This window comes from Sturnus vulgaris, chromosome 5 (genome assembly GCF_052056855.1).
Source record: "Sturnus vulgaris isolate bStuVul1 chromosome 5, bStuVul1.hap1, whole genome shotgun sequence".
Lineage (NCBI taxonomy): Eukaryota > Metazoa > Chordata > Aves > Passeriformes > Sturnidae > Sturnus > Sturnus vulgaris.
The window spans coordinates 36,507,015-36,519,460 of record NC_142247.1 but is presented as its reverse complement, the minus strand read 5'-3'; the positions used below and the strand labels follow the sequence as shown (position 1 = coordinate 36,519,460).

The 12,446-nt window shown below is 37.4% G+C and overlaps 1 protein-coding gene across 2 annotated transcripts in view; it reads left to right on the top strand.

Annotated features, from left to right (window-relative positions):
• CFTR (CF transmembrane conductance regulator) overlaps window positions 1–12,446 on the top strand; it is an 88,871-nt gene that overhangs the window by 60,615 nt on the left and 15,810 nt on the right. For both annotated transcript variants that reach the window (XM_014892152.2, XM_088165447.1), the window contains 3 exons: window positions 311–538; window positions 2,606–2,706; window positions 11,097–11,339. In XM_014892152.2, the coding sequence (XP_014747638.2) occupies window positions 311–538; window positions 2,606–2,706; window positions 11,097–11,339 (572 nt within the window). The remainder of the gene's footprint in view (window positions 1–310; window positions 539–2,605; window positions 2,707–11,096; window positions 11,340–12,446) is intronic.

The window sequence follows — 12,446 nt, the reverse complement described above, 5'->3', positions numbered from 1 at the left end:
TAGATATGAGACAAGTAGTCGTGTGCTAACTATGAAGAATTATTGTGATCCCTTCCTGTGAATACACTGAATGCAAATTCAACCCATTATTGGAAACATTGTTGTTGTAAATCTTTTGTTAGGATTACTTCAGTCTAAAGACTGTTGTTGTAAATATTTTGTTAGGATTACTTCAGTCATGTAGTTTGGACAACATATGTAAATTCCACACTGGCAGTAGTTACAGTGCTGTGAGGTGGGGGGTGTTTGCATTATACCAAGGGCATTTGCTCATGGGTGTTTATGTTGTTCTAATTTAAACATTTTACAGCTCGGAGTCCAATTTTCACCCACCTTGTTACAAGCCTAAAGGGGCTGTGGACACTGAGAGCTTTTGGGAGGCAGCCGTATTTTGAGACCTTATTTCACAAAGCTCTGAACCTGCACACGGCAAACTGGTTCCTCTACCTGTCAACACTGCGCTGGTTCCAGATGAGGATAGAAATAATTTTTGTTCTCTTTTTTGTTGCTGTGGCATTTATCTCCATCCTAACTACAGGTATGGTAACTTTACCCGAAATCTGAAATGGAAGTCTGCTGCTTCTTTTCAACAACTCAGCTTTAGAAAATTCAGAGAGAAATAAACTGTGGCGGAATTTAGCATTGATTTAAATACGTCATAATAGTAAACACAATTTAATTAAAATAGAAATAACGGCATTATTACCTGCAGTCTAATATTGTAGAGGACTCATTAAAGGGGATTAATCTGGAAATAATAACTGAAGGAACAAAACTTTCATTTCCTTGATAGTAATTGCTGTAAAATGTATCTCATGAGTTTGAAACCACATTACTGTTCTGAGAAGATTGGATGTTGATCACAGCTGTATAGCTCAAAGGTTTTTAGTAAATAGAAGTTAATGTTCCTCTCACTTGCAAATGGCTAATACATAGAAAGTTTTAATAATCTTTTAAAGTCCACACCATTAGAAGAAATTGTTGTCCAGTTCTTTAATTCCCAACCCACTCACCCATTTTTCTATGTGAAGTTTTGCAAATTCTATTCTATGCAAATTCTATTCAAAATCTCCTGAAAAATAATTCCTCTCCTCGTAAACACAGTATATGAATGAAAATCACACTGTATCTTATTTGTATTTGAAGTGGTGCCCATGACTTGCCAGGTGTAGCCAGCCTCAAACAAGCAAAAATTAGGAGTATGGTGTCCCAAAAACGTTAATAGTTCATTTCTGTGGAAAAATTCAGCTAGATTACCTCAAATACAGTTTTTTTATTCACTATGCTATTGTTAGTTTGGACATGGTTCTACCTCTCCGAGTTTTACATTGAACTTTGTGTCCAGGATCTGTATGCCATTTCAGTACTATGGTCACTGATGAATAAGAGTTTGATGATTTTATGGAGGGGGTTTTTAAATCTAACAATATTCAAATTTCTTTCAGCTGTACTACAGTGTTGAAAATAAATTATATAAGAGCTTGCAATTTATGAAATATTGTATAGTTTATGAAATGCTGTCCTCTATTTCTTGTAGAAGGAGCTCTATCTCTCCTTACAAAAGGAGACACCACACAAATACTTCTCTATGAAAATAGACACTTACAGTACTTTTGTAACTAAGGAGACTCCCCTTCATTCATGGGAAAAAATGTTCCCTACTGTCCTTCTCATTTCTCACTCTGTGTCCTTAGTAGTTTGGAGTTTTAGGAAAATAATTTCTTGTGTTTGTTGTCCTAGATGTTTTAAGTGAGACAAGGAGTTAGAAATGCTTTTAAAATTATTAAAATTTTTCATCTTGCCACCATTATAACCTTTACTGTTATAAATAATAGGCCCTTGGAGCAACACTAAATTCCTTTTCTTAATCTATCAGTTTTCATGAGGAACATTTTGCTTTTATTGCTTACTTTTATAATTACCTATATAATGAGATTTCTATAAGAAAAACAGCAGGAGGTTTATTGAAGAAAACTATAAAAGGAATGGAGAAAGCATAGAAAGGCATTTGGCATAAATTCTCAATTCCATTTAACACGTAGTGAGGTTAAAAATAAACAATGTGGTAGATTAAAAGCTTCTATTGTATTGTATGAAGACACAAAGGAAAATCCCTGGGAAATCCCATGCTTGTTACAGCCAACAATTAAAGCTAAAAAATTTACATGTGCTTCTTTGTGAAACACCAAGGAGAATATTCTCTATTTGTCAAAAAAATGAAAATGTAAGCCATTTTGAATTTTAAAGTTGTTAGCTGTCTGTGGTGTTTTAGTTAGATAAGAGTAATTTCCCAGATTCATGTGCATTGGAAAAAGGAAAGTCAAATCAAGATTGCAGAGACCTGATTCTGTTTACAGGTTCAGTGCCAAGATTTAATTTTTTCTTCTGCCAAGCAAGATTAGGGTTTCTAGTGAATTCACTGCAAGAGCCAAGTGTTCAAATATGATTTAGCTCTTAGCCCTTTTTATGATTAACAAATTATGTTTTCTCTATGAAATAAAAGAGGAGAGAGTATGAATGTGCATTTTAAGATACACATGCTAATTTTCTGTTTTCTAATGTCTTTTTATTTGCACAGAAATTGAATGTGTTTTTCTCTCCACAGGTGATGGACCAGGTACAGCTGGAATTATTCTTACTCTAGCTATGAACATCATGGGAACCTTGCAGTGGGCAGTAAACTCAAGCATAGATGTTGATAGTTTGGTAAGCAAGAAATGCACTGTGCTGCACTTTCTTTTGAGGAATTGTCTTATTTTGTTGACTATGGTTGTGCAGTGAATTATCTTCAGAGTTGAATATTATGCAGATGTGTCAGAAAAGTTTCCTTCATATCTTTGATAGCAAACTGCTGGCTTTGGAATGACACAAACTGAGTTTTTCCATGATCTGAAGTTTTTCTGTCCTGGAATAGGCAGCAGCAAATACTTGCATTTGAGGATTCAGATTGCAGATGTCGCAGTGATAGGAAAACCTCGAAAAGGCTGGAGGTTGTTATGTTATGATTATATTTCCTGCCTTTATATATGCATTATATCTTCCTCGGTCTAGTTTATATCTTTGTATAGCAGATCACAATGGATGATTTTCAGTTCCTTTCACCTATTATCAGTAGTGATTTAAAAATCTGTCCTTGACTTCCCTGGCAGTCTTTTTCTGGTTTTATGTAAAATGCCCTCTGACATAAGACTTTGCAGTCATACGTAATTTTAATAGGCAGGACTGGCTTTGAAACAGAGTATTTCACAAGGTTACCTTCTCATTACCTATTTGTTGAGATATGTGAAGCAGACAGGAAATTCATAAATGAATATATTTGTTCTTACACTTTTCATCATACATTAGCTTATATATGAAAACTGAAATTTTTATTTTAAAATTTAATAGTTACTGGTCTTTTTCCACTTCATTCATTCTAGGATTTATTTTCGACAGAATTTGTGTAACAAAATACTGTAGTCTTATAAACCAAAAACATTTCTGAGGAAAAAGATCTCCCACATACTGTCTTACCTGCTCTGAACCCTAAATTAGCTTCTTGAGCCAACTGTTTCAGTATTGGAAAAAGAAAAGAAATTTACAACCAATTTCAGAGTCCCTTAAATCCTGATTAATTGGAATTGATTATCATATTAAAAATATATAGTTGGGGCAGATGGTGAAGCAATATTTGCAAGTCTAACATTAATTTTTAAAAAATATATTAAACTAGATTCCTCCTGAGGGAAAGAGGCTCAGAACAAGGAATTAACCACTTACAACATCTAGTCTCTCGTTTGCACATATGACTGCTGATAGTCAAGAAAGCTGATGGCCATTCAGCAGTGTTTCCTATCCACCAAACATTTTATGCTAGCTCCTTCTTGGCTTTGTTATGAACAGCCTGTCTTGAGGGGCAAGCATTTTGTGAAACAGCTTCATTGCTGTAACTGCAAGACTTGCTGAACAGTAGTTATATGACTAAAGATGAAGCAAAATTTGATGTTGGTAAATCACAGAATTGTCAGGGTATGGAGGGACCTCCGGAGATCATCTAGGCCAACTCCCCTGCCAAGGCAGCGTCACCTGGAGCAGGTGACACAGGAACTCCCCACAGGTGGGGTTTGAAGGTCTCCAGAGAGACTCTGCGACCTCCCTGGGCAGCCTGTTCAGTGCTTTGTCATCCTCAATGTGAAAAGGTTTCTCCTTACGCTGAGGTGAAACGTTTTGTGGTTTAGCTTATAGCCATTGCTCCTCGTTTTGTCACTGGGCACCACTGAGAAGAGCCATCCAACGACACCCCCTTGGAGATATTTATATGCATTAATGTGACCCCGTCAGTGTTCTCTAGATTAAACAGGCCCAGCTGCTGCAGTCTCTCCTCATAAGAGATGCTCCAGACCCCAAATAATCTTTGTAGCCCTCCAGTGGCCCCTCTCCAATAGCTCTTTGTCTCTCTTGTACTGATGAGCCCAGAATTGAACACAGCGCTCCAGATGTCGCCTCACTAGGGCCGAGAAGGGCAGGATCCCTTCCCTTGACCTGCTGGCCATATTCTTCCCGGTGTACATCAGGTCCTCCTGGCCTCAAGGGCTCATACTCAATTTGTCATCCACCAAGACTCCCAGGTCCTTCTCTGCAAAGCTGCTCTCTAGTAGGTCAATCCCCCAAAACCACAACAGCAACAACCATGTTCGTTCACTCGGCTCTCATTTGTAAACTCCATCCCCTGTCAGACAAAATGTGATCACTTTAAGTATAAAAATTTGTATACAAATCACGTGTGTATCTTACACGGCTTAATACAAACTGAAGGTGTTTCACAAGAACAACAGGATACAGAGGGTGCTGGACACAATAGTGTTTTAATAAAGAAGAACTTCCCCTTTTTAAAAGTACAGTCATGTTAAAATATCACCTATTAGTAGCAATAAGAAAATAACTCCCTTTCCCTTGGAAAGGGAGTCTCAAGTTGCTCTAGACGTTTCTGAATACTTTGCTCTGTATTAAGAGAAAGGACTGTGCTGGAGCACTGGTTATGTTATGTGTTATATTATATTATTGATAGCCTTCTAAGGCCCATCAGGTTATAGGTGGATCCTCTGGACATCTTTTAGCAGTGGATAATTGCCCATTCTCATAATATGAATTTTTAGGTATCCCAGATGAGAAACTAATAGATATTGCTGGCAGGATGGTTTTCTTGATATTTAAAAGCTGTTCCTGTTCACAAGGAGATAAAAATAACTTAATGGTGTCAAGATAATAAAACTGCTTCACTGGGTGATACAGATGTATTAATTCCTACTCTGTAGTCTCTGCATTTAGCACTTCCCTCTTGAAAGTATTTTACAATTATTTGGCTAAAGGTGTTTTGCAAAGGTTTTGCCTGACTTAGTAGTCTATTTAGTTTTACTCTATTTTTCTCTCTAGAGGTAGTTTGAAGCTCCCCACAGAACCAGATTGACCAGAATTGACACATCTCCACATGTCTCCTGTTACAGATACACACACACACGGCTCTAGCTGATATCACTCTTGCCCTCCCTTGAGCAGCTGATATCTGTGTTTACAAGCCTGCAGACAAGAATGTCTGAGTGAATAATACATTTGTAGGTAGCAGTCTTTGGTTGTCATATAAGCTGGAGTTTTCTGCAAGTGGTAGAAAGCCATGTCCAAAGGAGTAGCTGGCCAAACAGATAGTAGGTGGCAAATTTTACTTTATTCCACACAATCTCCTTCTTGATCTTTCCATGACAGTGGCACATAGATTGAAGAAATCGAAATTCCTAGGTAGGTTGTTATTTCTATACACACAGATACTGTCTATGAAGCAATTTTTGTTGAACAGGTTTGGCTTTAAACTAAAAATCCCTATTGTCTCTTAATACCCTTTCATTCTCTACAGCCCTGATACTTTGTCTTCTCTGCCTTTATTTAAAAACAACCCCCCCAAGCCCCTCAAACCCCCATTCCAAACATACAGGTCACTCTGACACTCCGTTGTTTCATTTAGAATTATGAATTAGGCTAGATTTATTGTTTCACTTTGATAATTTCTGCTAATTTTCCAGTCTTTCCTTATCCTTCTAGGCAGTCTTGTAGTGTTTAGAATTTATTTTTCCTTCATAAGGAAATAGAAAATAATTTTTTCAGTAAGTGTTGCTTTCACAGATAAGCATTAGCTAGTCCCAGTGGACTATTTCAATGCTTTCTAACCTCTTCTTTCACTGATGTTTATCCTGCAGTAGCAGTGTTTTAACTGTGAAGGACAGTTCCTTTTATCAGGAAAAGAGAAAATGCCATACTTTTACTGTTGCCAAAATTACTTATATAAGGACATATAAAAAGAATCCCTCAAAGAGATGTTAAAACCCAACTTGTCAAACGTCACAGTGCCCCACCCTGTACATCAGGGATGCTGAAGAATTAAAGTAATACAGGGTAGAGAAATAGATCAAATATAAAAGTACAGCTATGAAAAATAATGGTGCTTTTACAGATTATTTTTTATGCTTTTATATTCCAATACTATTTCTCCTTTAACCTGTTCAATTGACTTTTTTTTTTAAATTTAGGACATGTTCTTAATATAGTTCTTACTACTGTTGGCAGAAAACCTGAGAACACTTTTAATTTCCAAAGTTTAGGTTTAAATAGAGTAAATACTTGACTGTAAAAGCTGCATCAGAATGGCAGTCCTCAGAGTGAGGTATTGGTATTCTGGAAGGGAACATAATGAAGAAAAAATCTTTAGAACATTCTCTTTTCTGCCTGCCTGCCCAACAGTGGGAAAACGAGAAAAAATTCAGTAAAAGTTTTAAATGAACTAAGTATTTCATTTTTGAAGTTCATAAGAGAAGTACACATCCTATAAGTGCACCCAATATGTAAGAGCAGATGATGTGGAACGTTGGTAAAACCATCTGTTCTGCCTTCAGAGCCAGTTTTGGCAGTGCCCTAATGCACGGAATTTTTTATAACATGAACCACTGGACCAATCTCGCACAGGATCTCCCAGCTGCACAGTGCACTTTCCCAGCAGGGTGTTTGTGAGGAGGTGATGTCTGGCAACACAGCCATTGAACACCATGTGTGTCTGGTCTGAAGAGAGTGACTGCTCTCTTTTTAGTAGAAGATAACACAGAACCTGATTAAATTAACTCTATTAGCTTACTTGTAAAAGAATTACTTCTTCCACCTTCTGGAAATATGAATAACATAATTATGTTATGAATTCTCCCTCAAAGTTAAGAAGAGTTTAAGTGATATTAACGAGAAAATAAATGAAAGAATTTGCAGTGCTATTAAAATCTCAGCAAAATACAATTAGGCAAGGCTAAAAATAGTGTACTATGCTATATAGACTTAGAGATGAAAATAGTAAATATACTCCTTTATTCAAAAGCACTAGTTAAAGACATGAATATGAAGGAAATAATGGATAAGAAACTTGCTGTCACCTCTCCCATACCTGTCATTATGAATGACAGAACATTTCTCCCTGTGAAAGGAAGAATGGATATTTTTATAAAATGTTCCTGACATGCTACATTCTGCCCAGATTTAAATCATAGTTCAAGCTATAGAACAAGAAATTCAGAATTTATTTAAAAATTATCAAACTGTCTAAAATATCTGCATACATAACTGATAAGTCTGTCAGGGGAGCTAGGACATTGGGACGAAATTTTCTTTTGTATAGGAAGGCTCTCCATCCATCTGGCTTCACAGCAGACATTAGACAATGTGTCACCTCTTGGGCAGTTATGGGGAATCTCTGCCTGGACAAACATTCACAGCTCTTGATGAAGCCAAGAAAGACCTTCATTTCTGAAATGGCTATATTTCTATAAAGCTAAGATTTCTGAAAACAAAGGTACCATCAAACACCAATTAAAATAACTGCATGGTGCTCATTGTGGGATTTACTACTGACAGTCAGATGGGGAGAAAATTATCAGCCTGATCTGAGGTCTTCCCGTTTGTATCACCAAAAAGAGCTGGCATATATACATGAACATGATGATGACTATGCTTTTCCATCTTGCACAGGGGTTGAGATGGAAATAAGAATTGATAGGCTTGTGTGTTAGCATGCTTTTTAGAATTTCTGTCACAATTGTGTTTCAGGATGCTGAGATATAAGCTATGATCGCAGTACTTCCTTGTGTTTGCATCTACACAGAAAATCTACCTAACAGTATTTCAGTTGGGATTGAACAGCAAAAAGGAATTGTACCTAATACATCAAAGAAGCACTTTTCAGAAAGAGTATAAAAGCAGTTAAACAAAGATGTACAAAGAGTTTTCCACAATACCATTAAACAGAAATATATTTCTGAGAATACAGATTAGAGAACAAATGTTTACAGGAACAAGTTTTTGTAAAACAAGGAATCTAATTAATTTATTACTTGGACTGGGGAACTTAGGTACCTGAATGTAAAGGGAAGTCACATCCTTTTCGAGTAAAGAGCTAAAACTTGTTTCCTGAACAGGAGAAAAGTAGGACATTTTGAAGACTGGGACTGCCAGCATGAACAATGTTCTCTGACAGTACATTAGGAATTACAGCCTCTACAGAATGGATTTTAATGTTAACCTAAACAAGCTATGTGTTGGAGGTCAAGAAGCAGATAGAGAAGAGAAACTTGAAAAAGATGGTGGAGTCACCATCTCTGGATGTGTTTAAAACAAGACTGGATGTGGCACTCAGTGCCATGGTTTAGTTGAGGTGTTAGGGCATAGGTTAGACTTGATGATCCTGAAGGTGTCTCTTCCAACCTAGTGATTCTGTGAAAATCAGAGTTAGGCTTGCAAATGGCTCAAAAGCTAGAAGAATACTTGATCTTAATTTTCACTGAAAAGGTAGTGTTTAATCTGTGGGCTTAAAAGTGGATCAGAAGGTATAAATGGGATTTATAATGGGATTTATAATATCTGAGGCAGGAATTATATGCAAACCAGCTAGAATCCTGGTCTCCCTAAATTGTACAGTTTGTGGAGGCACACATACCTGTCCCCATCTGTGAGTCAGTCCATCTAAAATCAGAATCTTCACCTAGGGGTGATTTGATTCTGCAGCTGGACATTTCACTTGAACATTTGAAACCAGACTAGAACAATGCCATCTATATCAGGTAGAGCAGACCTCATATCCAAGTGTTCAGGAAGAACTGGCCAAGAAGCTGGAAATCTTATAATGGGCACTTCAAATAAATAAAACAAGCTGGCAGTGGTCGTGGCATGTGATAAAATAACAACTGTCAATTTTTTGTTGGGAAGGAGAAATGAGAAGTCATTGATATCACCATCAGTTTGTTAGTGTGATAGCAGCAGTCTCTCAAAACTATTTTTAAGAATTAATTAAAAATGTGATGCTTATAGATTGGAGTCACTTAGGTTTGCTGACATTAGGATTGCATCACACTGCCCTCATAACTATGTCTGATGATTTATTTTCCAGACAAAAGTAATGCAATAGATCTCACTTGCCTTCAGGAAAACATTGACTGTGACTCTGTTTCAGGAATTATATAAATGAAGGGTATCAGGATTATTACAAGAACTGTAAACTAGTTAATGAGTTGGTCAGAAATGGCATTAACTCTAAGTATTAACCTGTAGGGAGGCTACTTAACAAAGATTAGATTGCTGACTGAGCTAATTTTAATCTTTTTAAAATGTTCTCAACAAAATTAAAAAGTGTGTTGAAGAAATCCGCCAATGGCACAGAGCTGAAAGGCAGTGTTGGCATAAAGGATCCTGGGAGTTTAAATGTATTAGGTGACCTCAAATGGCAGATATTAAACAGATTCTAGCAACGAAAATTCAAAGGCTTCTTTTTAGGGACTGCTAAGAATAACCTCAGTTGTAAGTGAGGATCTTGGTTAGAAATGGCTAAAACGGAGGAAAGCTTGGCTCAGTCAAAGGCTGACTCTAAGATGTGACTGTGAAGAAAACAGTGTATGATGCTAGGATGTGTTAATGCAGATATCACTCATATAGACAGGGAAGCAACAATGCATTTGTATAATGTTCTGGTAAAACATCATCCAAAATTCTGTGTACGTTCTGGTTAGACAGGAAAGCTTGATTTGAACTGGGGAATTTGGAGAAGGAGAACATATATTAAGAAAGAGGTTTAAACCTGGATTTTCTTTAGTCCTGGAGAACAAAGGGTGATTGGATCTAAGGTGTCCCTCCAAAAATGAATGGGGAAATCAGATAGTAAAAGAAGCTCTTTGGAATTTTAAATTAATAAAGTTATAACAGCAAAATTGTCCATAAAGTAAAAAATATGTTTTCTGACCACCTGAGCAGCAAAGTTGTAGTGAAGGAGATTAATTATTTATTAACCCTTGGCCCATTTAATAAAAATAAGATCAAGAGGATCCTTTCTAGTCTCATGTTCCTTTGAAAATGCACCAAGACTGCTACTAGCAACTTCTGTCTGAAGTTCATGAACTACAAGACTGTATTATTTTGCCTAATATATATAATTACTGATACAAAGTTCATTATCATAGAACTTCCTACTAATTTTTTTCTAAACTATAATTTCTCACAAATACTCAAATGTTACTGTTTAACGATTGCTCCTTTTTTACTTAATGCTATTGCTTTGCATTTTTCAAATCCCATACAGTCTACTGATCTTTGGAGATCGGTCATAATTCAAAGAACTTCAGGTTTTGGGCAACCTCATACCTTCCTGAAGGAAAGAGTTTAAGTGACCCATGTTGTTTCTATGACTATACTTTGTTTTCCTAGATACAAGTCATCACTCTTCAAAATACAATTTTTTAGGTAGGAAGAGCTACTGTGTCCATTTAAAAAGGAAGCAAGAGGAATGACATGTTGGACCAATGTCAGTAGTACAGTGTAATGGAATACAGAGCTCTAGACAAGAAGTAGCCTACCTTTGGAGACTATATCATAGTGTAGGTGTCTTGGTTTAAAAAGGTGGACACTTTAAAATTATTTATCTCCCCTTAGTTTCAACTGATCTCTTTCTTTTTCTAGGAACTAGCAACAATTTCATTTGTTTTGGTAGTTTACATCAATTACAATTGGTGAATTACAATTAGAATACTGTTTGTTTTGATTTGTAGATGCGTTCTGTTGGAAGAATATTTAAATTCATTGACATGCCGACAGAAGAGACAAAGAGCATTAAGCCACAGAAGAATAACCAGTTTTCAGATGCCCTTGTGATTGCAAACAGGCATGTGAAGGACGAGAAGAACTGGCCATCTGGGGGCCAAATGACTGTGAAAGACCTTACAGCCAAATACGGTGAAGGAGGAGCTGCTATACTAGAAAACATTTCCTTTTCAATAAGTCCAGGGCAAAGGGTAAGACACTGTTTTGTTGTGGTTTTTTCTGACTTCTATTAAGCTTTAGTATAGAATTGTCAAAAAACTATTCAATGACCAAAGAGGATTTTGAGTCCAGTTAGGGTTTCTAAATGAAATTGTTGCAAAACAAACTATCTTCTAAACTAACTGAAGAACAGAAATGGCTTCGGATGAAACACATAGGCAACACTTTTCCAAGCTGTATTCCTGTGCCTGAAGTTCTGCGGCTGTGGAGAGGGAAGCTGGCTGGTGGAAGTGGTGCTGGGGACAGCCTGACCCGGCGGGGCAGGGCACAGAAGAATGCTGGCAGCCGTGCCAAGGGTCATGCCCCGCCGGCTGCAGCAGCCCGAGGGCGGAGGTGCCGCCTCACCCATTCCACGAGGGCTCTGCGCCACCCGAATTCTGATACTGCACACTGCAAACAGCTCTGCTCTTTAGGGGACTGACAAACCTCTCATTAATCTTCATGCGTGTTTGGGGTTGTGTTTAAGAAAGGGCTTTAGTTTCAGGACAGCATTTAGGTAAAAGTTTAACACTTTGCTTCAAGCCCATCCTTAGTGGAATGGCTTGTGGTTTCTTGAGCTGAAGCCATACGGAAGAAGAGGAGATTTTAACTGTCCCACGTATACAAGAAAACTGATTCAGTGACAGCTCCCTGGCCTTGACACGAGGCACATATTAACTCCAAATTTGCATAGCACCAGTCTCTGCCAGGTTTGGCAGATTTGTGTTGGTTTACATGAACTGAATGCTTCATCTACTAAGTTTGAAGGCATCAAAATTTTGAACCCATAGTTCTGATTTTCTGTAGCACCATCCTGAAACCACTCTGCCTTTGCAAGAGAGAAACCTGTGATTCCTGGAACATGGAGATGCAGATGCTGCTGCAGGCTGCTGGATTTACTTCCTGGAAAATCCCTTGAAGCAGTGAAGTAGGAAAAATGAAAGACACTTTTGTACAGAGAGGGGGTAGAGCAGTAAAAACAAAAATCCTTTTCTCAAGGACTGCAATTCAAGTTTAATGATGAACCCCGGACTCAGATGCTCCTTAAACTGGAGAGAATTTTTCTCTACTGCATAGGTAGTACACCAAGAAGGAAACAG